Source organism: Moschus berezovskii, chromosome 6 (genome assembly GCF_049115385.1).
Source record: "Moschus berezovskii isolate FMDL1 chromosome 6, NW_MosBer_1.0, whole genome shotgun sequence".
Taxonomy (NCBI): Eukaryota; Metazoa; Chordata; class Mammalia; order Artiodactyla; family Moschidae; genus Moschus; species Moschus berezovskii.
In genome coordinates, this window is record NC_142465.1 from 119,930,821 (window position 1) to 119,956,978 (window position 26,158).

The window sequence follows — 26,158 nt, forward strand, 5'->3', positions numbered from 1 at the left end:
GCATCCTGCCTCCAGCCCCAGCCTTGCCTGGCTCGTGTCTCCTGTCTCGAGGTCGCACATGGCTGGCGCCGCTACTGTCTCCCTGGCGCACCAGGTGCCTACCTTCTCTTAATCCCAAATTCTCTGCTCAGCCCCCTCCTCAGAGAAGCCGTCTCCCACCTCCCTCATCCGTGCCTTGTCCTCCTGTGGTCACGCTTGACCGTATCAGCCTGAAGGTCGGTCTGTCTGAGGCTGATGCCCACCTCCTGTCTAGAATGCCAGTGACACAGGGGCGCGGACCTGCATGTCCCGTTAATCCCTGGCCCCAAGCACGGGGCCTTCATGTTTGTCAGACGAGCACCCAGATGGCAGTTAAATCCTGAGAGGCTGGACGTGTGTTAACAGTGGAAGCCTGTGTTTGTATTTAAATCGTTTGCTGTCATTCCAGTGTAAGTATCAAGAAGTGTGTTGTTCACAGAGGAGAGGGAAAACATCACGTTGAAGTATTAGATTTCTGAAATTGAGTGACGTTCCCCCCAAAGTCGGACAGCCAGTACTTTAGATGTTTTAAAAAGACCTGTGTCACAGAAGAGCTTGGGATGTTAGCATCCCCGCAGCCAGCTTGTCTCAGGTGTCACTGGTGCGTATTTCCAATTAGTGCTGGAGTCATTTGCATGCTCTCAGTTCCTGCTGAAGGTTGTCTTGACTGTGAAGTGGACACCGCAGTGCTCCTCCCTTAGTGAGGGCGACAGAATCATCCGTGCCCCCAGCCCTCAGCTCACCTGGTAGTGATCGCAGTGCACGCAGACAGCCTGCGGCGTCCGCAGGTCTGTGCCCATCCAGACCTGTGGGCCGGCCACTCTTGCCTGCTGACTCTGGTTGCTGCTGCGGGTGGCAGGAGGAGAGGCCACCAGCACGTGACCTGTGGGGTTCATCGTGTCCAGAGACGAGTGATGTTTGGACTGAGGACGGGTGGCACAGGTGCTTGGGCAGCTCGCGCGCGCGGGGTATTGACTCCTGGGGGCCCGCTGGGTCTCGTCTAGCCCAGACCCTCCAGAAGCCCCTGCACTGCTTGTGCTCTTCATGTAAGCCTTTGCGTTTGAGAACAGTTTTTGACCCCTGGCTATGCTTTATTCATATAAAGATGTTGTTAGTACCAGGCAGACAATAGTCTTCCATAATTTAGATGCGGTTACTTTACTTTTTTCTGGGCTTCCCAGGTGGCTCATTGATAAAGAATCTTCCTACAGTACAGGAGATGCAGATTTGATCCCTGGGTTGGGACGATCCCCTGGAGGAGGACCTGGCAACCCACTCCAGTGTTCTTGCCTGGAGAATCCCCATGGACAGAGGAGCCTGGCGGGCTACAGTCCATGGGGTCATAAGAGTCAGACATGACTGAGCATACATGCACCTTTTCTACTCCTAACTTTAATCTCATTTTAAACTGTTCACTGTTACTTATAAAGATGTTTTGTGGAGGAAATCACTCTGACCAGTATCTGAGGGCTTATTTTATCTTTTGAGAGAAAGGGACTCTGTTTTCAATCTTATAAAACCTGCTGCTCCTTCCCCTGATGTGTAGGCAGAACTCAGAAGCTTGTACTCAGCCTGGCCGGAGGGGACTGCTCGGGGCCTTCTGCAGGTCTCCCCTCATGGACTGGTCCCCCCTATGAACAGGTTCCCCCCCGCATGGACTGGTCTCCCCCCATGCGCTGGTCCCTGAGGAGGGCTTAGGGCAGAGGGGCGGGGGCTGGAGCCCGCGTCCAGACCAGGCCCGACCCCATTGGGTCCTCTGCCTGCTGGGTCTGTTTTCTCGTCAGTAGAAGGTTTGGTATCACCTCCCACAAGTGCTGTGCCGGTGAAGGTGGAGCCTTTCTGTCAGTGCCTGGAGGGGCCCTGTGCGTGGTCACGCCGCTAGCTCTGTTATGCTTATTATTACTGTTAGGACTTCATGCAGATAAATAGCAGTGGCTTACGCGAGAGACACTGAATTCTCCTGCAAAGCTTTGCTTACATTGATTGAAGCAAGAAATTTGTTCAGGCCAGCAAGTCCTTTCGTCCAGAGAGCAGAGTGCTGTGGACATACCCTCTCCCCTGGCAGCGGGCCCTTGAGGGTCCCGGCCCCTGCCAGCTGCTCCTCACAAGTTTCTCTCCATCGGAGCCCAGTGACCTCCAGTTACATCACACCCGCCAGCAGAGCCCCTGATGTGAGCGGAGCCTGGGTCCTGGCTTCCCTTGAGCAGTTCACTGTGTCCAGAAGGCCTCTCCCGGAGGAGGTCTCCCCGGAGCCCGAAGGCTGAGGTGGTGTGGCGGGGGGCCTGCCTGTGTGCCGTCGGCAGCATCGCACGCGCTCAGCTCTGGCAGGACTGGGGTCTGCCCCTCTTAGCAGATGGAGGCCAGGCGCCCGCAGCGTTTACCGCTTCCTCCTCCTGGGTGAGCGCGCACACGCGTGAGCACACGTTCACAGAAGGGTCAGGGTAACCGGTGGTGGCAGAGGGAGCGAGGGGTGGGCACCGCATGGTGGGCCCTGGGCTGGCTGTCCCTGCCCCGCCCCGGGCTCATCAGTCTCAGAAGTGACCAAGAGCCCCCAAGCACACATGGGCGTCTGGTGGCCCGGCCCTCTGGTGTGGTTTGGTTAGACACGGCCTCACTCCGTCCCGGTCCGTGACCTGTTGTGTGGCTGATGCCAGGCCGACGGCCGCTCCACGCAGTGCTCTGAAGTGGTGAGATGGTCCCGGAGTGTGTCATGGACAGAATTAGCTTCAGGCCCGGGGGGCCCTTTCCCACAGAGCCCCTGGACGTGAGGTACCTGCCCGCCAGCCCCCGCTCACCACAGGGCTTTGGAGTGGGGAGTGCGGGGTGGCGTCATCCATGACTTCGCCCCACGTGGACAGGCCGTGAGGCGGGGTGGCGGCGGCGAGCCTCGGAGGCCGGCGCCTGACCCATCTGGGCCCTGAGGGCAGGAGGGCTCATCGCGGCCGGGGCCAGGCTGAGGACAGTGGTTCCGCGGTTCCTTGCCCATGTGGTGACACAGGAAGCCTGGGGAGATGGCAGGATGGCTCTGGCTCCCGAGCAGAGAGGAGCCTTCGAGCTGTGACTGTCCCCCCTGCAGGCGGTCGTGGATGGGAAGTCAGCCGTGCACACCGAGGTTGGTGAATGCAGCCTTTGTTTCAGAGTCACTCAGACGCAGGCGGGTTGTGTTTCTCTGGTGGACACTTGTGTGCTGGGTGTTTCTGTGAGAATTCAGCAGCGTTCCCCTGGGCCTCTGTGCTGCTTCCTTTGATGCTCTAGTTCCCTGGTCAGCTGGAGGCTGAAAAGCAGCCGCAGCTCTCAGAGCAGAGGTGCTTCTCAGACAACGTTCTGCCTCAGTAAAGACTGAGAGACTCTGCTTCTTCCGGTAGTGCCTGCAAAGCACAAGTGTAATTCCTTCATTGTGATTGTGACCTTCAGTTTTCAAATCTGGCAATAGTTTGCTCCCCCGCGCTCTTCTCTTGGGGCCTCCCTGCTGGCTTAACTGGTAAAGAATCCGCCTGCAATGTAGGAGACCAGGGTTCGATCCCAGGGTCAGGAAGATCCCCTGGCAAAGGATATGGCAACTCGTGCCATTCCATATTCTGGCTGGGAAATCCCACAGAAGAGCCTGGTGGTCTGCAGTCCACAGGGTCACGAAAAGTGGGACACGACTGAGTGATGGCCCGCTCACCCTTCACTCCCCCTCTTCCCTCAGGTGCTTGCTTCCCTGCGTTCATAACCATCAGCTGTGAGTTGGTGCATGAGAGGGCACACGTACACTGACTTGCACTCACTGCTAGGATGGATTCCAGGGCCTCGAGCAGTCTGCATCAGCACGGCGTTGACACACCTGAGCTGCAGAGAAGTGCCCTCGGATTAAAATGCAGGAACGCGGAGGGAAATTAGACCCCAGACAGACCAGCAATTCGGAGAAGGAAGAGAGAGCCAGCGCGGGTGGTTTGTGGTGGGGACTGAACACACGCTGGTTTCCAGTGCCCTGCGAGGGGGCTGGTATGCCGTCTGCCCAGTGAGGACTCTGACTTTCTGAGTGAGGAGAGCCTGTATTTTAACTGAGCAAAGTGATGGTTGGAGATGAAGGCAGAGCTTGGATGCGAGTCACCACTTAGCAGAGTGTCCCAACGTTTGGACACAGAGCTCAACCCTACAGATTGGGGTGACTCCTCATTAATGGACAGTAGCGGTGTTTTTCAGACTTGTCTTCTCCACGAGGACCCTCTCTCCTGGGTCCCCCGTGTCACAGGCAGGTTGCCCACCATCCGAGGAAGCCCTTCTCCTCCCCCGCCCAGCCCCACTCGGGTGCCCTCTGTGGTTTGTTTGCATGGGTTCCTACTCTGGCAACAGCAGCCTTGGTGGGGCCTGGCCTTCCCTGGCAGCAGTTTGGGAAATGCCTTGTTTTTTTGTTGTTGTTTTTTTTTTTTCTCAGAAAGTAAAAACTTGAAGAGCAGAGCAGAAGCTGGTTAGGGCACTCCTGCAAACGGGGCCAGGGTCAGAGAAGTGAGCCCCCTGGGAACACAGTCCCCCGGGCACTCACAGTCTCTCCGACCCACATGGCCGGGGGGAGGCAGGACTGTTGTCACTCGGTGGGAAGAGGAGTCACCCTCAGTGTTCCGTTCCCGCCCTCCTCCCCTCTGACTGGCAGGAACCGCCGTATTTTGAAGTGTTTTTGTTTTCAGCAACGTGAAGCATTTCGGAAAAGTCTTGAAATAGAACTACTGCTTTGCACTCTGAAAAATTCTGCCATTTTAGTTAGTCTGAGAAGATACTAGCTTAGACATGGACGTTACCTCCAAAGCATCCTCGTGTTGAGGGAAGTCTCAGGGCAGGTGACGATGTGGTTTGAAGCCTAACAAGGTGGCCTGGGCGTCCTGTCCTCAGGCGAGCTTTATCCAAAGTGCTGATGTGTGCTCTCTGCCCTGCTAAGTGGTGTGCTTTGGAAAGTTTGTCAAGGATGTAAACCCCTAGCCGTACATGGGTTTGTTGTCTAAAAATAATTTTTTTAAATATTTTGCAAGCAAAATGAAATATAGATATCGTCTGTAGCACAAATATGTTAAATGCATACTATACATAGGGTGTTAAATATATACACATTACACATCTGCATGTTAATATAAAACCATAAACAGGCACTACACAGTTTGTGCACACACATATCCTCATAAGTCAGTCAAGTCTTTCAGCGTTTAAATTGTTTTAGTCTAAATAGCTGAAGCTCTAGTACTCCGGCCACCTGATGCAAGGAGCCGACTCATTGGAAAAGACCCTGATGCCGGGAAGGATTGAAGGCAGGAGGAGAAGGGGACAACAGAGGCTGGATGGCATCACCAACTCAATGGACATGAGTTTGAGCAAACTCTGGTCGCAAGGAGTCACGCACGACTGAATGACAGCAAATAGTTTATTTTTAGTGCCAGTCCTTTGAAAAGTTCATGCATTCATTCAGCGAGTATTTATCGGTTCCTTCCGTGTTCCAGGGCAGTTTGGCAGATCTCTTCTGTAAAGGGCTACTTTTAATCAGTATTTTTGGCTTTGCTGGGCACTCTGTCTCCATCATAGCAGTCCAGCTCAGCTGCCATAGACGGTCCGTACATGAATGGGTGTGACTGTGTGCCAATAGAACGTTATTTATTATGGATACTGAAATTTGGATTTCAGATAATTTTTGCGTGTTGCAAATTGGTATTCTTCTTTTTATTCTTTCCCCAACCATTTAAAAACATGAAAACTAGGGACTTCCCTGGGAGGTTTAGGACCTCACTTCCGAGGGCCCAGGTTCAGTCCCTGGTCAGGGAACTGAGATTGCACAAGCTGCATGGCGTGGCCAAAGTAAGTTAATTAATTTTAAAAATATGAAAACTTTTTAACTTGCATCCATACAAAATCACAGGCCATAATTCCCCCAGCCCCTGATCTCAGCAGCTTCTCGACACCAGAGCAGAGTCCCTGCCATCGCGGGGCCCCAGTCCCCGTCACTTGAAGGACTTCAGGTTGCACTGATTCCAGTAACTGGAAGTCACATGAAAGTCCTTCTCATCAGCAGTCCCAGGATCAGTGTTCTAACTCACCTGGCTTGACTTTTTCAGAGTGAGTTTGGGACGTCCATCCTAGTCCTAGGTTAATAATGTTGTGGCCGTGGGGTCTCCCTCTGTCTCCAGTTGCCTCCCAGCCCGCACTCCCCTGCCCTGCTCTGTCTACTCACCTGCCTGGTGCAAGGCTGGAGGGCTCAGTGCGGAGACGACGCACTCATGGCTGCCGCCACTCAGGTGCTTGGTCCGGGGACCACGTCTCACTTCAGCTCTCCAGGCCCCGGGGTTCCCAGATGCTCAGTCCATGCGCTCGTCACTAGCTCTTTCAAGGCACCACGTGCTCTGGTGAAGGGCCGGCCGGACTGTGAGTCCTCACTCCGGTGCTGATCGCAGGGTTCTTTGAAGGCAGTTTTGTTACAAACAGGCTCACGCCTTCTGTTTGGAGTAGCTATGGAAACGTTAGAAGCCCTCTTTCTAAAGCCGAGCAGACAATGAAACGCTTGGAGTGTTGGTAGGATTAGAGACTCTGGAAGATGTTTAATTTTCTCCCCCCCTTGCTTGCTTTCTGTCTCAGTAGAGAGGGAACAAGAGGGCAATGTGAATATTAACCGGGCTGCTTTCATCTCCCTGTGACCCTCCAGACTGTCTGGGTCTGCAGGGGCGCCCGGCTGGCCCTTCCGGCTCCTAACGAGGGGAGTCGTGCATATTCATGAGCTGGGCCTGGGGCTGGGATTCCCTGCTTCTCTTCAAACACAGACCTTGTGAGGGAACAACTTAAAATTAGAAACTCAGAGACCCTGGACAGTAGTGCCAGGACGTTCTCACTGGAAATAGACACACGTTGGAGGGTATTGGTGTGATATTTGATTTACAGGCGGACAACATTTAGGTCGAGATGGAGCACACACCTCTCACGTCTGATCATGCAGAGTGGCCGGCAGGACTGGGTGAAGTCCACCTTAGAGAGAAAGTAAGGTTGGTTTCACTTATGACATAAAGAATATGAAATACAGGTCTCAGACAGACGTATTGGGGTCTCACTGTTGTTTTGTGTGTTTTTTGATTTTTGGCATTCTGGGAAATTGACCCCGCCGTGACTGTGTGGCCTTACTGCCTAGATCCCTCGCACGCCCTCCACTTAACCCGTCTGTTTGCCCTTTGAACTTCAGTTTCGGAAGAAGACTGAACTGCCTCTTCTGCTTTGGGCTCCAGTGCTGCTCCCGTCAGGCTGTGCCAGGAGCCTGCTCCCCGGCAGACGGTGATGGTCACGTTTGTCCCCAAAGCCCCGGCTAGGAGCTACGCCCCAGGCTCTCGTAGGGGTGGTCATCAGGACGGTCATTAATGTCACTGTTTCCTCCTTTCAAAGTAGTGACTGTGTGAGGTTTCTACAGAAATGAGTTAGTGAACAGTGGGGTAAGATGTTGAAACACCATTACAGGATGTCCACAGAGCACAGGGTTGCTCCCTAGGTGGACGTGACTGAAACCCACCGTTCCATCCATCCACACCGGAATTCTCCTGTGTTTTGTCATCCTGGACCTTTTATTTACACGGTCCAGCTTCCTTGCCCAAGTTGCATTTATATTGGTTTATTTTCATTTAATCTTCCACCCTGCGAAGCCCTGAGTCAGGAAACCACGCCAAGAACAAAAAGGAAAAGCACAGCCCATGTGGGTCACTGCACTGCCACCACACCCCCTCCACACACACACACTTTCACACTCACGCACACATGGTGGGTGGGAGGTGGTGTCCGCTCGCTCGGACAGCGAGCACATATTTCCAGCGCCATGCTTGGGGCAGAGGACAGAAGGTAAAGAAGCCATCATCCTCGCTTGTGAAGAGCTCACAGGGCGTTGGGGCAGACAGAAATAGGAACAAATAAGTATAGCTCTCAGGATGTCAGCACACACATCATCATCCACTATATGTTGGGTCTAGCTGCATGCTGGGGACAAGAAAATGGACTCTGTGGCTCCTGCCCTCCAGTAGCTCGTAGACACTTCAGCAGATGTGCAGGTGCAATGTGATGAGAACTGGTAAAGTAAACAGAAACAGGGAGAGCATGTTTGGAAACATGCAGCAGGCGCGCCCAGCTCAGGCTGGTGTTGGGGCTGGCCGGGGCAGAGCGGGTGGGTTTCCAGGAGCAGGGTCTTAGCTGTGCACCCCGGGTGGGGAGGGGCAGGCAAGGGGGAGCGGGTCCCAGGTCAGGGCTCGCGTGTGGAAAGACGGGGGGCGCCTGGCGAGCTGATGTTGCAGGAGCTTGGGGTGTCATTTGCCCTGGAACTGAGATCATCTGACAGTCCGAAGCTCTGGAAGACGGCTCTTTTCTCCAGAGACACTCGGCACTGGCAGCTGGTGGTGACAAGACCAGCGTCCGATGCCTCGGTCGCAGAGCTCGCCAGCCCTCCAGTTGTGAGGCGCTGCCAGTGCATTTATGGGAATTTCCCCTCCCTTTCAATCAAAGTCAATAACCGGGCAGCTTCAGAAAGAAGTGTTTTGCGCTTGTCGTTTGCTGTTGGAGAGCTGTCACGCACAGGGACTGGAACGCTGCAGGCTCACACGCGGTCTTGCCCAGATTCAGCCTCAGATCTCGTTCCTCCACTCAGTTCTCTTGATCCCGGCCTCACCTCTTTCTGCAGCAAGGGAGGAAAAGGGTTTGTGTGATGATGGTGTCGTCCTGTGCAAGAAGTGAATTGTAGTTGACTGATCCCTGCTGAGAAGTCACTATTGTGTTGAAGGTCTTTGTTGCCCGGGATCATCCTTTTCGTTCTCTTTCCCGTCACAAAGTGGGGGTTTCGTGATTGTGGAGAAGAAGAAGTTCAACCTGTATGCGTTGAGAGTGCGGATCATCTCCAGAAAAGACATACAGCCTTCTAAAGGCCCTGGGCTTTGTTGTGAGAGGGAGAGGGTGACAGTCCTGGCGAGATGAGAGCATTTTCCCACCAAACGGGCAATTATCTTAGGATTGCATCAGCTGCCATTCTCTGCCCTTTGGAACAGGTTAGTCATGTGTACCCACTGGTGGTCTTGGTGGTCCGCTTCCAGAGACCAGTGGGTCGTGGCCTCCTGCAGACCTGCAGCCGTTCTGACGGAGCCCACCCCGTGTGGGGTCCGCGTGCGCTCGCGACTGCGGGCTGCGTCAGCAGAACCGAGAGGGAGCAACCAGCAGGCACTTACTGAGCCCAGAGCCGCCAGCTTCCTGTGTCCTGGCTGCCTGACCCGAGTGGACGGGCTCATGTTCTGCTGGTTTCCTTCGAGGTCAGTGAACTAGGGGTTCACTGTGCTTTGTGCAGTGTGGTTCCCCTGCTTTGTGCGCATGGAGGCCTTTCTGAGCAACTCCCGTGCTGGGGAGAGAAGCCTCACCGCTGAGCCGGGGTTTGGGATGGGATCCGGAGCGCGGACTCTTGAGTTCAGGGACCCGTCTGATCGCCTTTGGGGGAGCAGATGCCTTGATGTGGCATCAGACAGGCCTGCGTGGGGAACACTGCTAACAAGGAGGAAGGACTTGTGTTTCCTGCCACTGTCCGTCTGACCACGGGGCAGGGAGGCCTCTCTGTTCCTTGGAAAAAGTGTTTATTCCACACTTGTCACTTTGTTCTTTCTGAACCAACAGAGGGTGCCAGGCCCAGTGTTCCTGGTGTTTCTCTGTGTCCTTGGGCCCAAGACTAGAGCAGTTTCATAGAAGGATATTACAGTGGCCGCCTAGTGCCCTCCTGAGGTTCCCACAGCTCTCGGTAAGTATAGACCTCAGAAAAGAGTGCCGTGATCCTGTGTTCCTCATAAGTTGTCCGTGTGTGCCGTGATGGACGCTGTACGCAACACCTGAATCAGGGCCAGGGCACAGTGAGGCACTGCACGCAGACTAAGCAGTGAAGCCTTCACAGGCCTTCTTCGTCTAAAGTACAGAACGAGGGGGGTTCCATGGTGACTCCCAGGAGACAGGTTTTAGCTGTAACTGGGTAAACAAGACGATCTTCTTGCCTGATTCTACCCTAGCGTCTTTGTGACTCATTCTATACTGCTCTTATTCCTTCCCTGGTGGCTCAGTAACAAAACTGTCCAGCACACACACGCATGTGTGTCTGTGTGTGTGCATACACTCCCGCACACACACGTGTTCACACACGTCCTGTGTGGCTGCGCTAAGCCTTTGCCGCCTCCTTTGTTCTTTCGGTCCAATGCCTCTCTGTGCCAGCTGCTGGATAGCACACACGCAGTGTTGGACATACGTGTGTATGTGTGTGTCTTTCGCATTTTGAATTATTTCCCGCTCTGCGTGCATATTCACAGCACATCCTCCAGGAGAAAGTGTTCGTTGATTCTGGGTGCTTAGGGTCTTCTGCCCATCTCCTCCTTTTCCAGTGATGCTCGGGTGAAAGCATGTTGGCAGATTCCTTCACTCTGCTGCCAGTTCTAACCCAGTGGGTGGTGTACGCCATCCGAAACCTCACAGAAGATAACAGCCAAAACCAAGACCTGATTGCGAAGATGGAGGAGCAGGGTCTGGCAGATGCATCCCTGCTTAAGAAAATGGGGTTTGAAGTTGAAAAGAGGGGTGACAAGCTGATTCTGAAGTCGACCAATGACACACCTCAGCTGGTAAGTATGCCAGGAGGAGAACTAGTTCCCCTTCAGTCTGTGGAAACTGGTCCCCACGTCCCCACTACCTTCGAAGTGACACTTTGATGCGATTGCTTCATTAGAACATGGGTGGACGTATTTTGCCTCCTGAGACGGCAAAGAAAGCCCTACATTTAATTGCGAGTAATTTTTTGTTCAGGCTTTACCCTGCCATTTTCTTAAGAGAGTTGAAATTTCAAACTTGTTCTAGGGGAGAAAAAGGAAAGGCATATCAAAATTTTCACATGGTCTAAAAGTTTCTGGCAGTAATTAGACCTTCTTTAAAAGATAGCTAATGTTGACTGCAATGAAAAGAACAGAAAACTCCTTGTATGATATTGAAAGGGTTGTTTTAGGTTTCTTTCTGTTATTTCTATCGTTGACCAAAATTCTCTTGTATTTTTTTTCCTTTGATGGTTCTTGTAAATAGCTCTGTTACATCTGCAATTTTGTTTCTTTTTTTTTTCCCTCTTAGTGAATGAACTCTACATCCAAAAAAGTCTGAATTTTTGGAATCTGTTTCCTGGATCTTTTGCAGTATGTGAAATCGCAAGTGTTTGAAGATTTTATTACGTACACGTTCAAGAATGTGAATCTTCTAGATAATAGAGTTAAATGCATATAAGCTTAAAAGGGAAAGTGCTTGAGTGTCCTGTTGATTCTTTGCTTTAAAACGTAGCTGTCAGGTTTGCTTCTGTCCCCGTGGAATACAATGTGCATTTAAGTGATAGATTGTACTTACTGTGGCCGCAGATAATCAATTCCTCTCGCTGAGCGCATGTCCCTTCTTTGGCAAAGACTTGGAAGTTCGCTCGGGTCCACTCGCTCCTTCCCTTCTTTGTCTCCTCTTGTGGGGTTTTCTGGGCTCTGGCAGGCAGCTGAAGTAGTTTCTCACTGTGATTAATTCTAGCAATCGCTTTTCACCCCTTTGCCTTTCCAAAACATTGACAAGACTCATTTCCAGTTAATTAATTCGAGAGATGGCGAAGAATAGAGGGCTCTCGCTCTTCACTTCAGGTCCTGGACAGTGTTGTCACTGAGCCCTGTCCCTCTGGAATGTGGCGGGCGCTAGCGGGTGAGGGGACATGTGGGCCATTAACTCTTCCCATTCCAGATCACCCTAGACCTAGGCGCCCCCAGACCCCTGAGGCTTACCAGCCAGTGCCTGCGCCAGCCACGTCCCTGGCTGCAAGTGGGAAGGAAAATCTCACAGTCGTCTGTGTGTGCAGAACCTCAGCGTTAAAGGTTCATCCGGGTCTTCCTCAGTTTACAAAGCACCGGTCTCGGGAAGGCACCACTCAGTTTCGGCCGGGGCAGTGGATTGCAAAAGTAGCTTGGGGGAGCAGGGGTGTTTTGACCCATGTCTGTCAGTGTGCACACACTCAGAGGCAGAACTGGGTTAAGTGAGCGCTAAAGTCTTTGTAACCACCCAGATCGTTAATGTAATCAGCAAACACTCTTGGGGCAGGTCGTATTGTGGATGCTTAAAATGTGTTGTCTTCTGGAACAGCCGTGTTACTAAGCTAAACTGTAGTGTGAAATCTTGCATAGTTCCTGTTGAACCTTCCAAAATGAAAATGGCAAAGACCCAACCAGAAGTTTTCCAGAAATACCAATTGTTCCAAAGTAAACTGCTCCTAAGTTTTTGTAGCTGTACTTAAATTGCTTTGTGGAAAAAAAAAAAAAAAAAACAGCTGAAGCATGTTAAGAACGAAATAAAAGTTTTCCCATATGCGGTCTAATGTCTTCTATATAACTGAAGAAATGCCAGCTTCTGTGACTGTGGTCATCTATGAACGATGTTTACTTCCGTCCTTTGTGACATTCCGTTGGTAAAGAATCCTTTGCAAAATCCAGAATGCACGAAGAAGCCCTTCTCTTCTGGGACACGAGGAGTTAAACCCCTCGTCTCTAACTAGAAGTCTGGCCAAAGGGGAAAGCAGCGGGAGTCCCTTTTCCTTTTCACAAGTTTGCAATAGACACTTCTTTTTTTCCTGTCTCAATGGGTGTGTGCACAGCAGTGGCATCACACAAACATGTCGGTGTAAGCCATGTAATAGCAAACACACATACATCAAAGGGGGCCTTGTGAGAGTACAGAATGGGATGAGGACTGTGTGTTTCCTAAATAGGAAATGCGGGGCTTGCATAGCGAAAACACGCCGATGGCTGCATTGTGGCTGCGTTTGATGCCTCCCGACACGCTAATTCCTGAACACAACAGCTTCCCTGTCCTCTGCCAGGGACTTGGAGCTTCTGAGAACCTTGTTTTACACGCTACAGAGGACTAAAGCACCACCTCAATCGGTCATTTAGAAGGAAAGAAAAAAAAAAAGGCAGCCCAGCCTTACAGAATTTGTAAAGAGAGAGAACGGTCACAGCAAGTTTTGTGACCGTATTATTGCTTTCAAGAGCAGACTGACAAAGCAGTTCAGTTTTGTAGCCTGGTCTCTTCTCAGAGATAGTGGAGAAAGGCCTTTCTGCTCAGCGTCGAATCTGAGCATTTACAGCATGATGTCTTTTAATACCTTAATGGATGTTAGTTTTTCAGAAGTACTTGTTTTCACAATTTTAGTCATAAACTATTAGAATTTGTCTTTATGTCCATTCTGTCAATACATCTCATAGATTTAACTCTTTTGGAAGCTGATAACAAATGCATTTTTGTTCAGTAACTTCTGAAACTAACAGAATTCTTTGGAAACTACCGAGAAGCCCATTTGAGGAATGATCGAGGTCATGTGGGCTATTCAGTTCAGTTCAGTCGCTCAGTCGTGTCCAACTCTCCGCGACCCCATGAATCACAGCACGCCAGGCCTCCCTGTCCATCACCAACTCCCGGAGTTCACTCAAACTCACGTCCATTGAGTCGGTGATGCCATCCAGCCATCTCATTCTCTGTCGTCCCCGTCTCCTCCTGCCCCCAATCCTTCCCAGCATCAAGAGTCTTCTCCAGTGAGTCAACTCATCGCATGAGGTGGCCAAAGTATTGGAGTTTCAGCTTTAGCATCAGTCCTTCCAAGGAACACCCAGGACTGATCTCCCTTAGAATGGACTGGTTGGATCTCCTTGCAGTCCAAGGGCCTCTCAAGAGTCTTCTCCAACACCACAGTTCAAAAGCATCAATTCTTCGGCGATCAGCCTTCTTCACAGTCCAACTCTCACATCCATACATGACCACTGGAAAAACTATAGCCTTGACTAGACGGACCTTTGTTGGCAAAGTAATGTCTCTGCTTTTTAATATACTATCTAGGTTGGTCATAACTTTCCTTCCAAGGAGTAAGCGTCTTTTAATTTCATAGCTGCAATCAGTATCCACAGTGATAAGGTGGGCTATTAGTAGATCTCAAATCAGAAATTGAGATTTTTACATGTGTATATCTTGTGTCCATTAGCTTCTGAAGGCACTGATCTGCATCTCTCACAGCAGTAGCTGGCATCTAAATGTTAAACTTTTTGTGCTCTTTTGATTTCTATTAATTATATGAATAATGATAATATGCATGGGTAAACAAAGGTTTGGGGACAAAAATGCTTTGTTTGCAAGAGGAAGACCTAAATATATATTTATATAAAATGCTGTCAGTAAGTTCTGCACAGAAAGGAATCAATCTGTGTATGAGAGGCAGTAAGATTAAGACAGAATTTTTAAATGCAGGGAAGGGAGGGAAGTACCTTAACATTTAAGAGTAAAGGCCCTTTCAGTGCTGTCCAAGGTTCTGATAATTTCAGCTATAGTGGCCTGAGTATGGAAAATCAGTTAAAAACCTTTTTTAAAAGAAATTTAGATTTTTTTCTCCACTTGTATGATGGAATATCTGTTTCCTTCTTCCTTACACATTTTAATATATTTTTTGGATTTTTCAGGTCACATCATGTTTAGGTGGCATTTCACAATGTAAGCATGGTTTGCCATCTATAATATATATGAACTCTAAAGGGAAGCTTTTTCTGTAGATGCAGTGCCTCCAGTTTGTTCATGTCTTCTCTCATCACAACCAAAGACAGTTATGTCGAAGTAATGACTTTCTGAAGGCTTCGATAGTTTATTCCTGCTTAAATTGAAACCTTAAATTAGGAACATTAAGTAAGATGTTTCTTTTTGTTTAAGCACCATAATGTACATTGTTCATTTGAACATAGTCGCGTTACGCTTTTCCTTCAGTTAAGCAGGCTCTTTACGTGATGATTTACAGCCCGGGTAACAGTTGTCACCACGCCGTGTGCAGTGTGGTGGTCACGAGCACAGACTCGGAGTGGGTGCTGGGGTCCAGGCCCCCTTTGACCTGCGAGACCACGGGCAGAGTCTGACCTCGTGGAGATGGGGCTTGTAACACCTGCGGCCTCTCAGAGTGAGTGAGGGTGAGCATGAATGTGTGTGGGAGCACTTAGGACAGTGGCTGACGCGTGCTAAACGCTCACTCATGCTACTGCTGTCATGTTTAAGTCTCTGACACCTTCATTGTGAGCGTGTCTGAGGGATGTGCGTGGAAACTGCGTCTTGTCTCCTGCTCCTCCTCTCAGCCTGCCCCAGTGCTGGGCATACAGTAGGTGCTCACTAAGTGTATTTTGTTTCTTTCGCAGATTCTTGTATGGTGCTTTCCATGTACCAGGCAGTGTTCTAAGCACTTAAAATAGATTCATCACTAATCCTCGCAGCAGTTAGGCAGTCTGCCCCAGTATTAATCCCATTACATGGATGAGGAAGTTGAGTTGCAGAGGTTAATGCCTGGGGTCACACAGCAGTAGATGCTTAATGAATAATTGCTGTGGTTAATTAGCAGGGAGTGAATGAGGGGGAAAATACAGCTTCTTTCCCCAGAAGCAGAGAAATGCAGCAGAGATGCCTGAATTGTGGCTCTCCATGTAGAGCCAGGGGAGCTTTATGGGGAGAGCACGATTAGAAAAACCCAAACTCACATCTTGGCTCCATGTCCTGCCAGCTCTGTGGCTTTGCTCAGGTTGCTTGACCACTCTGAGCCTGTTTCCTTCTTGAGCAGCGTACCAGGCAGGTCCTTGGATACAGCACTAAACAGGACACAGTCTGTGGTCCCCTGAAGCTGACATTCTGATGAGAAGGGACAGATAAAACAGAGCAACAAGAGCATCACATACTCTAGTCAGTGCCGGGAAGCAAACAAGGTGAGGATGTGGTTTAGTTTTGACTTCAGGTGAGCATGGAGGGAGCAGCAGGAGAGAATTCACCTCTCGCGCATCTTGGACGGGTGGTTAGTTGTGAGCAGCCTGGGGGAGGGGCTGCGTCTCCAGGGCTGTCGGTCATTTTCTCCCCCTCTTCTCTCCCTCCCTCTCTCCCCCACTATGCCTCAGCTGTCCCGTGCTCCCAGCCAACTGTCTCGAGACTACTTGCGTATGTTCTTGCCCTGATCTGCGCAATGGTTGGAGCCATCCTGCGGTCAGCGTGCAGTGGTCTGTCCTCTCGGTGAATGGCAAAAATAGTAAAGGAAAGTAAACATTTGATGACTGTACTTGTAGAGTTTTCCTGTTTTTGATTTATAGAACAATACGCCCAACAACTGCAGAATACATGTTCTTTTAAAGTATACATGGTATCACTTACCAAAAATTCGTCCTTTTGCTGGGCCCTAAGACAGATCTGAACAAATCTCTAAGGATTGAAATCATACTACACAGTATGTTCTGACCCTAGTACAATTAAGCTACATATCAATACCAGAAAGGTAAGTAGAAAATCCCTGCAATTTTATAAATTAAATAATGTGTTTTTCAAATACCTAAGGGTCAAATGAAGAAGTAGAGATTAGGAGATATTTTTAACTGATGTTAATGAAAATGCTACATGTCAGAGCTTGCAAGCTGCGGGACCTTCCCTGGCCGGTCCAGTGGTTAAGACACTGCACTTCCAAGGCAGGGGGCGTGGGTTTGAGCCCCAGTCAGGGAACTAAGATCCCACAATGTCGCATGGCGCTGCCACCAAAAAAAAAAATTGTGGGCTGCAGCTAAAGCTATTTTTAGATGGAGATTTATTACCATAAGTGCTTCTCTGAGAAAAGAAAGAAAACCAATAAGCTAAGCATTATCTTAAATAGGAAAAACCACAGTTGAAGGGTAATAAAGGAATAAATATGAGAGCAGAAAATAGACAGGAAGCAACCACAATAGTAATAATTTTAAAAAAATAAGAAACATATAAAAAAGATAAAGCCAAAAATTGGTTCCTTGAAAAATACATTAAATTGAGAAATCTGTGGTAAGACCAGTAAAGAAGACACTTAGAAAATCATTATCTGTATAGATCATGTGGACATTAAGAGTCCTTAAAAGAATATTGTGAATATTTTATGTTAGTGAATTTGAACTTTTAGATGACATGGACAAATCCCTTAAAAAAAAAAAAAATCCTAGTTTAAATATTGACTCTTTAATACTTCCACAGGGAAGACTCCAGGCTCAGCATCAGCAAGAAAATCTACCAACATTTTAGAAATAACTGCCAACCACACACAAAATTCCAGAAAAGGGAATGATTTCACAAATTTTTGTAAGGCCAGCATGATCTGATGTTAGTCTCATGACTGAACATAGATCCATCAAAAGATCCTGAACACGTTACTAACAAACCATATCCTGGGGATGCAGAGATTGGGATCACAAATTCAACATCCAGCAGATTTTAAAACACCTTTGCATGTTAGGAGCAGGAGGTCAGTTGCTCGGTCATGTCCGACTCTGGGACAAAGGAATGTAGCACAGCAGGCCTCCCTGTCCATCACCATCTCCCACAGCTTGCTCAAACTCATGTCCATTGAGTCTGAGATGCCATCCAGCCATCTCGTCCCCTGTCTCCCCCTTCTCCTCCTGCCTTCAATCTTCCTCAGCAATCAGGGTCTTTTTCAATGAGTCAGCTCTTCGCATCAGGTGACCAAAGTATTGGAGCTCCAGGATCAGTCCTAATGAATATTCAGGGTTGATTTCCTTTAGGATTGACTGGTTTGATCTTACAGTCCAAGGGACTCTCAAGAGTCTTTTCCAATACCGCAGTTCGAAAAGATCAGTACTTCAATGATCAGGCTTCTTTATGGTCCAGCTCTCACATCCATACATGACTACTGGAAAAATTCTAGCTCTGACTATATGGACCTTTGTCAGCAAAGTGATGTCTCTGCTTTTTAATACATCGTCTAGGTTTGTCATTGCTTTTCTTCCAGGGAGTAAGCGTCTTTTAATTTCATGGCTGCAGTTACCATCTGCAGTGATTTTGGAGCCCAAGAAAATGAAAAGTCTGTTACTGTTTCCATTGTTTCCCCATCTGTTTGTCATGAAGTGATGGGACCAGATGCCATGTTAAGCCAGCTTTTCCACTCCCCTCTTCTACCCTCACCAAGAGGCTCTTTAGTTCCTCTTTGCTTTCTGCCATAGGGTGGTGTCATCTGCATATATGAGGTTATTGATATTTCTCCCGGCAGTCTCGATTCCAGCTTGTGCTTCATCCAGCCCAGCATTTCGCATGATGTACTCTGCATATAAGTTAAATAAGCAGGGTGACAATATACAGCCTTGATGTACCCCTTTCCCAATTTGGAACCAGTCTGTTCCATGTCTGCTTGCTTCTTGACCTGCATACTGGTTTCTCAAGACAGGTAAGGTGGTCTGCAGCAGTCCTGGGAGGCGAGGCATGCTGACATAAGTCCTTTTGGAGGAGGTTGCCTTTACCTCTACCATGGTTTGGCCTCAGGCCAAACTATAGGGAGGGAATACAGCCCCACCCATCAGCAGAAAACTGGATTAAAGATTTATTGAGCATGGCCTTGCCAACCAGAGCTTTGGTGGGCAAGCCCACGCAGTTCTACCCACAGCGAGTCCCTCCCATCAGGAAACTTCCACAAGCCTCTTATCCATCGGAGGGCAGGCAATGAAAACCACAGTCACAGAAAACTAAGCAAACTGATCAAATGGACCACAGCCTTGTCTAACTCAGTGGAACCACGAGCATCCCGTGTCAGCCACTGAGGACAGACGGGTCAAGGTGGAGAGCTCTGACAAAGCACGGTCCATGGGAGGGGGTGGCGACCACGTCCGCACCCTTGCCTTGAGAGCCTCATGAACGGCGTGGGAAGGAACGGGGGGAGCTCCTTATTCCGATAAGGAGTTACCTACGAACGTGCACTCAGCAGATAGCAAAACATGAAGCAATGTCAGAACTTGTCCTCTTGACATCTTGACATTACAAAGGCAAGGTTTTACTCACAGTTCACCACTTAGAATGGAAAGGTGAAATAGCCAGTGAAAAACACCCAAAAAGGAGGTGCAAGGATGGTGATTGGAGAAGAAAAACTCAGAATTGTTGATTGCTAATGCAGAAGCCGTCTGTCCATAAAGTGTTAGGATGAGTCAATGAAAATAGCAAGGTTACTGAACACAAGATTAATATACAAAGATTCATCGAATTTCTACAGACTAGCAACAAACGTTTAGAAGTAAAGAAATTTAATTCTAAAATGTATAAGGAAACGCGAAAAGCCGAGAACAGCCGAGACACTGAAAGAAGAACTTGACGGATCGGAAGAGCGCAGTGGTCGAGCGGTTGAGAGCCGGTCTCCTTAGGGCGGTGCTGCACTGGCACAGGACAGAAGACTAGACCAGAGAGACAGCAGAGGCCAGAGACAGACCCTCACCAGGGGACGCCGGGGACGCATTTAAAGTGGCGCTGGCAGGACACGGGCGGGGGGGGACCTTGTCAGCAAATCCTCCTGAGACCGTTGAATATCTAGAGAGGGCAAAGGAAAGTCATCCCTTCCTTGTACCATGTGAACATGTCCCTTCCTACTCGGATTGTCAGGCTGAAAATAGAAAAAACAAGCTACCGGGAGTTGTAGCAGCCCTGTGCCTGGAGAGGGCATTGGGCCTGGCCTGAGAAGCCAGCCACCCCCGGACCCCCGAGCTGGGCGTGAGGGGTGGGCGTGAGCCAGGGTGGTTCAGGGAAGGACGAGAAGCAGGGAGCAGGCAGGGAGCAGGGGAGGGCGTGGGTCCACAGAGCCTTGTCTTCAGCAGGAGGCCCCTGGCGGGGAGCCCTAGCTGCCGGGCCAGGGCCTGGAGGACTGACTCGTGGGGTGCGTGGCTCACTCCTGGGGGCAGGAGCCCATGCCACCTTGGGGTGCAGGAAAGGCAGGCAGAGTGCCAGGCCCTGGCGCAAGGCCTCTCCCAGGCCCACGTGAGCCTGAGCTTCCTTGTTGGTGAGACGCCGAGGACAATGCAGTGTCTGCGTGTTGACATCGGGCTTCTCCGGGGAAACAGACCCCCCAGAACGTCTGTACACAGCCTAAGAGACGTGTCCAAGGAGCTGTTGCCTGTGGCTCTGGAGGCGGCAAGTCCAGGAGAACCAGCGGTGGGAGCCCCAGCCCGCAGACCTGCAGTCTCGGTTCCCAGGAAGAGCCAGAGTTACTTCCAGTCCAAAGACAGGAAGAAAGCCCATGTCTCAGCTCCAGGCAGGCAGGCAGGAGGAGCAGCCCTTTCTCTGGGGAGTGTCAGTCGCCTCATTCTGTTCGGGCTCCCCTCGCAGGGAGGGCCATCTGTTCGGCTTACCGGATTGCGGTGTGAATCAGTCTCCCCAGCGCCCACAGTCACGTTTGACCTCTTGTCCACACTGTGGCCCGGGCAGGTTGGCTCAGAACGACCATCGCCCCTTCTCAGGGTCCTGTGAGGGTCCGTGAGGCGCGGGGCATGCAGGTGCCTTGTCGCAGCAGCCACTGGGGAAGGGACCCTTAGCTGGCATTGCTGCCCACCTGGGCCCGTGCCAACAGCCTGTTGGGCCGCCTGTGTCCCTGCTGGGCTGGCCGGCCAGGCAGCAGGGCCCGCGTCTCATGCCCTGTGTATTTGGCGCTGTGCGGGGCTCCATCGTGTCACCTGTACTCGTGTGTAGAAGCCCTGACGCCCAGCAGCTCAGGATGTGACTGAGTGCAGAGACAGGCCCTTTAAAGAGGCGACTTGGTTAAAATGCGGCTGTCCGTGTGAACCCAGTTCAGTCACTCAGTCGTGTCTGACTCTGTGACCTCAGGGACTGCAGCACACCAGGCCTCCCCATCCATCACCAACTCCCAGAGCTTACTCAAACCCACGTCCATTGAGTCGGTGATGCCATCCAACCGTCTCATCCTCTGTCATCTCCTTCTCTTCCTGCCCTCAATCTTTCCCAGCATCAGGGTCTTTTCCAGTGAGTCAGCTCTTTGCATCAGGTGGCCAAAGTATTGGAGTTTTAGCTTCAACATCAGTCCTTCCAATGAATATTCAGAACTGATTTCCTTTAGGATGGACTGGTTGGATGTCCTTGCAGTCCAAGGACTCTCAAGAGTCTTCTCCAACACCACAATTCAAAAGCATCAATTCTTCAGCGCTCAGCTTTCTTTATAGTCCCAACTCTCACATCCATACATGACTACTAGAAAAACCATAGCCTTGACTGCAGCCATGAAATTAAAAGACGCTTGATCCTTGGAAGGAAAGTTATGACCAACCTTGATAGTATATTAAAAAGCAGAGACATTACTTTGCCAACCAAGGTCCGTCTAGTCAAGGCAATGGTTTTTCCCGTGGTCATGTATGGATGTGAGAGTTGGACTGTGAAGAAGGCTGATTGCCGAAGAATCGATGCTTTTGAACTGTGGTGTTGGAGAAGACTCTTGAGAGTCCCTTGGACTGCAAGGAGATCCAACCAGTCCATTCTAAAGGAGATCAATCCTGGATATTCATTGGAGGGACTGATGCTAAAGCTGAAACTGCAATACTTTGGCCACCTCATGCGACGAGTTGACTCACTGGAAAAGACTCTGATGCTGGGAAAGGTTGGGGGCGGGAGGAGAAGGGGACGACGGAAAATGAGATGGCTGGATGGCATCACCGACTCTGTGGACATGAGTTTGAGTGTACTCCGGGAGTTGGTGATGGACAGGGAGGCCTGGCGTGCTGTGATTCATGGGGTCGCGGAGAGTCGGACACGACTGAGTGACTGAACTGAACTGAACTGACTAGACGGACCTTTGTTGACAATGTAATGTCTTTACTTTTCAATATGCTGTCTAGGTTGGTCATAACTTTCCTTCTAAGGAGTAAGCGTCTTAATTTCATGGCTGCAGTCACCATCTGCAGTGATTTTGGAGCCCAGAAAAATAAAGTCAGCCACTGTTTCCCCATCTATTTGCCATGAAGTGATGGGACCAGATGCCAAACAACTTTATGCAAAAAATAATTGAAAGCAAATCATTTCTGTTTACAGACATGAATTATTGAAATGGACACAAAAAGAAATAGAAAATCCCAGATAGTCCTGTGTCTATTAAGGAAATGTGTGATTGATCTTTCTACAAAGAGAATCCCAAGCCTCTGTCTTCGCTCTCAAAGCGTCTAACGCATGCTGCACCTGGCAGCCAGGGTGGTATTTCTGGAGCATCAGTCTGTCCCGTCACCCCTACCCCAAAGTGTGACTTATTCCCCAGAATGACTCTGAAGGCAGTTTGAGCTGCCTCCTCACAGCCTCATCTCTGACCACCATCCTTCCCCATTCTGTGCACCCCCCTCCACACACACACACACACACACACGGGAGTGTGCACACCCCTGACCTCTACCCCGCTAGTTCTCGACTGACAATAGCCGGTACCCCCACCAGGGGACATTTGGGAATGCCTGGGAGCGCGAGTTGTCACAGGCACCTTGGATGTCGTTTCCTGATGCTGAGCAGGCAGGGAGGGCAGACATCCAGCAGATCAGACCCCACGGTGATGGCTCACTCTGAGCCCTGCCAGGCCGACTTCTCTGGGGGAAGACTCGCTGTTGGCTCTGCCTGCAGGCCTCGTCCTCACCTGGCTGTTCCCCACTCGGGGCAGGTTTCGGGGCTCTGCTTCCTTACACACTGCTGCTGCTGCTGCTAAGTCGCTTCAGTCATGTCTCTGTGCGACCCCATGGACAGCAGCCCACCAGGCTCCCCGTCCACAGGATTCTCTAGACAAGAATACCGGAGTGGGTCGCCATTTCCTTCTCCTCCCTACACAGTGACTGCGTCGATTTTGCCTCCCTCCTCCTGCACCCTTTTTCATTAAAGTAAAGGTTCAGTTCCAGGAGCGGAGACTGTTCATTTCAATATACCCTGACAATAACTCAGTGTGGAGGGGTGGGGGGCTGCCGATTCCAACATTTACACGGGAACGATGGTTAGGCCTCCCCACTCTGGAAAGAGAGGCCCTGTCCTGATCTTCGTTTTCCTTGTGAGTGGTTTCCCTGGCTCTCTGGCCCACACCTGCGCCCCGGAATGTGCCCGCCTCCTCTCCTCACCACCCCCCTTCCTGGCCCAGTTCATCTCTGCTTTTTAATAGCCTTCATCTTTCCCCCACGGCTGGGCTCCATCGAGCTTTCCCCCTTCCCGCTCCCAGTCTGGCAGCACCCGTCCACCGCACCCACCTAGCGGGTAGAGGGCTGAGAACCTGCAGGTTAACCTCAGGCAGGCCCAGAGCCACCCTCAGCCCTTGCCTGTGCTCCAGGTTTGCCGCCTCCTCTTGAACATTTCCCATGGTGATCGCAGGTGTACCAAGACCCGACAAGGAAGATGGTAAGACGCCCCCGACCCCCGCCGCCACGCTCTTATCGTTGACTCTCTGCTTCTATGCGTGCCTTCGAAGGCTGAAGACCTGTCAGTCAAAGCAAGAGGATTAGCTTCACCCGTGTGAAGGGAAAATTGGGAAGGGAAAAAAAAGATTCCTTGTCTGAACTTGAAAATAAAAATGCTGATGCGGTTTTTGTTCCAGAAACATATCTTACCGATTAAGGGCACGCAGTGCTCCCGGCTCGTGGGTGGGCCAGGTCGTCTGCCTCCCCGCGCTCCGCTGCCAGGCCCGGCAGCGGAGGCAGGAGGTGGTCGGGGTGCCCAGCGCCCGTCTCCGCTGATGGCCGGCTGTGCACGTGTGCACACACAGGGCACTGAAACGGGCCCCCTGAGGCAGGGCCCGTCCCTTCACTGAGCTAGCTCACCTTTGCTTCAGGGGGCAGCGTGGATGGGTCAGGTAGGGCTGGTTGAGGCCCGCTGCTTGTGAGCTAGTGACCCTGGGCCGTGACAAGCCCCTTAGTCCTTAGGCTCACCATCTGTGAAACGGAGGTAGCGGCGCCTACTTTGCAGAGGTTGAGATCAGGCAAGGACCGCCACCGGCATCTGCCTGCACAGGACAGACACCCCGCAATGGGCCACCAGGCCGGTGCCAAGACGGCAGCCCAGAGCACACCCCTCTGCCTCGGACCCCTGAGGCCACTGCCCCCTCCAGGTTCCTCTTTCAAGTTTCCCTGCCATGGGTTGGAGCGGCAGGAGCGGCCTGGGCCCCGGCGGGCCTCAGTCTCCATGGCTGTGAAATGGGGCCAGCACCTTTGCACACCGCGACCACACAGGGCTTGTGGCTTGGCATGGCCGCGGAGGCTGCTGCTGGGGGGGCAGCCTTCGCCAAGGGCTGGATTCCTCCCAGCCATGCCCAGCTGGCATTTCCTGCAGTTTCACTGGGTTGGGTTGCAGAGCGATGGCGCGATTGATAATGCCATAATTGGGGTGACTTGGGCATTTTCCTAGGTACGGCTGCCGATGACTCACTCTCGGAAAGTCAACATTCCACCGCCATCAGGCCCAGGAGACAGTTCAGTAGCCTCACAGGGATTCAGGTTTCACAACTTCGGTGTCTGAATGTGAGGTCCTTGAGTCACAGAGATTCCGCACCTCGGGAGATGTTTAGGTGGGGCCTTTGTTCCCCGGGTCCTACGCGGAGAGGGTTTTCTTTGAGGCACTGAGCTGGCACCTAGAGGGTTTCCAGCTGCAGTCTGTTCTCAGCAGTTAAGATCCTGTAGATAATCAACCCTCTCCAGAGCCCGGCCACTGAGGCCCTCAGCTGTTCGCCTCCGTCCTCCTCCCTGCGTTCTCCGTCTTTCCAGCTACTTCCCCCCCCGCTCCCCCCTTCTCTTGACCGCTCTCTTTTCTTCTGCTGCTTTCTGGGGTCCCCCCTTCACCCTTGCTGCTGGGTGCATTCATTCCTTGCCCCCCCCCCACAGGGCACGGAGCTGGCTGGAGTTGGAGGGTGGAGGGGGCAAGCGAGACCCAGGGGAGGGGCAGGTCCTGGGGGGATCTCACAGACTTGGTGTGGGGCCAGGGCACCCCAGCCATCCCGAGCCACCTGTGAGCCTGGCCCCTTGCTGGGGGCTGCGCTTCGAGGGACGTGTGCCTGGGCTCAGGAAGGCGTGCGAGCGGCCCTCTCCCGTGGGTCCCTGCGAATCCGGCCTCCAGCCCGAGGTGCTGTGTGGCACCTGTCAGTCAAAGCAAGACTGCCTGTGGGGGGAGTGGAGCCCCAGGGGGCCTGGAGTGGGCTGCCCTCCTCCTGTGCCTGCATGGGGTCGGCAGCGGTCACGAGTGCTCCGTGCAGGCTGGGTCCCTGCCCTCCTGAAGCCAACGCCAGCTACAAGACGACTGCTTATGATCGGCCAAGGAGGTGACGAGCTGGTGGGTGGGGGGAGGACGGGAACCCGGTTGAAGGTACTAAGGAGCCTACGCAGGCCCACAGCCCCGCAGAGAGCCCCTCTTTCCTGGCTGGGCAAGTCGGTCCACCTCTCGGGGCATCAGTTTCCTTCTCTATGAAACCAACGGAGGGACAGTGGTCCCGACCTCCGGGGGCTTCTCTGAAGGCCCCATGAGATGGCGCGCACACAACAGCTCAGGGTCACCCTGGGCCCAAATGCTTTCCCTATCCGGGGGGAAGAAGGAGGACAGAAGCTTTCAGGGCAGAACCGAACCCGGGCAGGTGGAGGGCCTCCGGGCAGAGCTGGCTTCCTAGCCCCGGGGAGGCGGCGTGTGGCCCAGAGTCAAGCCTGTACTGCCCTCTGGGGGACGGCCCTGCGGGGAGGAGGAGGCTGAGGCCCTGGGCACAGGAGCCTGACCCCCAGACCCCCACCCCCGGGGGCTGCCCCTGTGTCTCCCTCCGTCCCGTAGCCCCTAGCTCACTCTGGGCTCCCATGCCTTCCACAGTGGTGCCTGGACACCTCCCCTCCAGAGACCACCCTGGACCAGGTCCTCGGTGCCCCTCCTCCCTGCGATGGTGCGGATTTGAGCTGGCGCCCCCCTCCTGCGGACAAGAGGCTCACAGGCGTAGCCCCTCAGCAGTCTCTGGGGTGGTGCCATCATTAGTTCCATTTTACAAATGAGAAACTGAGGCTCAGAGAGCAACGTCAGGAACCGGCTAAGCCTCCGCCTCCCACGGGCATGGCCTGGAACTTGTCCCTGCCAACAGCCGCCTCTGGTTCCAGGTGCCCCCAGGCTACGGCACCCCGCCTGCTCCCCGCACCCTCCTCCCGCTGCCCCCCTCCCCACCGGACCCTTCCACGAACTCCCTCCATGCTCAGCTCAGGGCATCCTTCATTTCCATCAGCGCCCGCACACGCAGCCCCCGGCCCCTCTTCCACGGGGACTCTTCTCTGGCATAACCCCAACCCTGGCTAGA

General features: G+C 51.9%; 1 protein-coding gene across 6 annotated transcripts in view; it reads left to right on the forward strand.

Annotated features, from left to right (window-relative positions):
- Positions 1-23,363, forward strand: part of ATXN10 (ataxin 10) — a 152,682-nt gene extending 129,319 nt beyond the window's left edge. The window contains exons 11-12 of one of the 6 annotated variants that reach the window (XM_055396618.2): positions 10,456-10,643; positions 11,140-12,396. In XM_055396618.2, coding sequence (XP_055252593.1) covers positions 10,456-10,643; positions 11,140-11,142 — 191 coding nt within the window. In that variant the 3' untranslated portion in view covers positions 11,143-12,396. The other 5 variants (XM_088837567.1, XM_055396621.2, XM_088837568.1 and 2 more) reach the window with 5 other exon arrangements.
- The last annotated feature ends 2,795 nt before the right edge of the window (positions 23,364-26,158 follow it).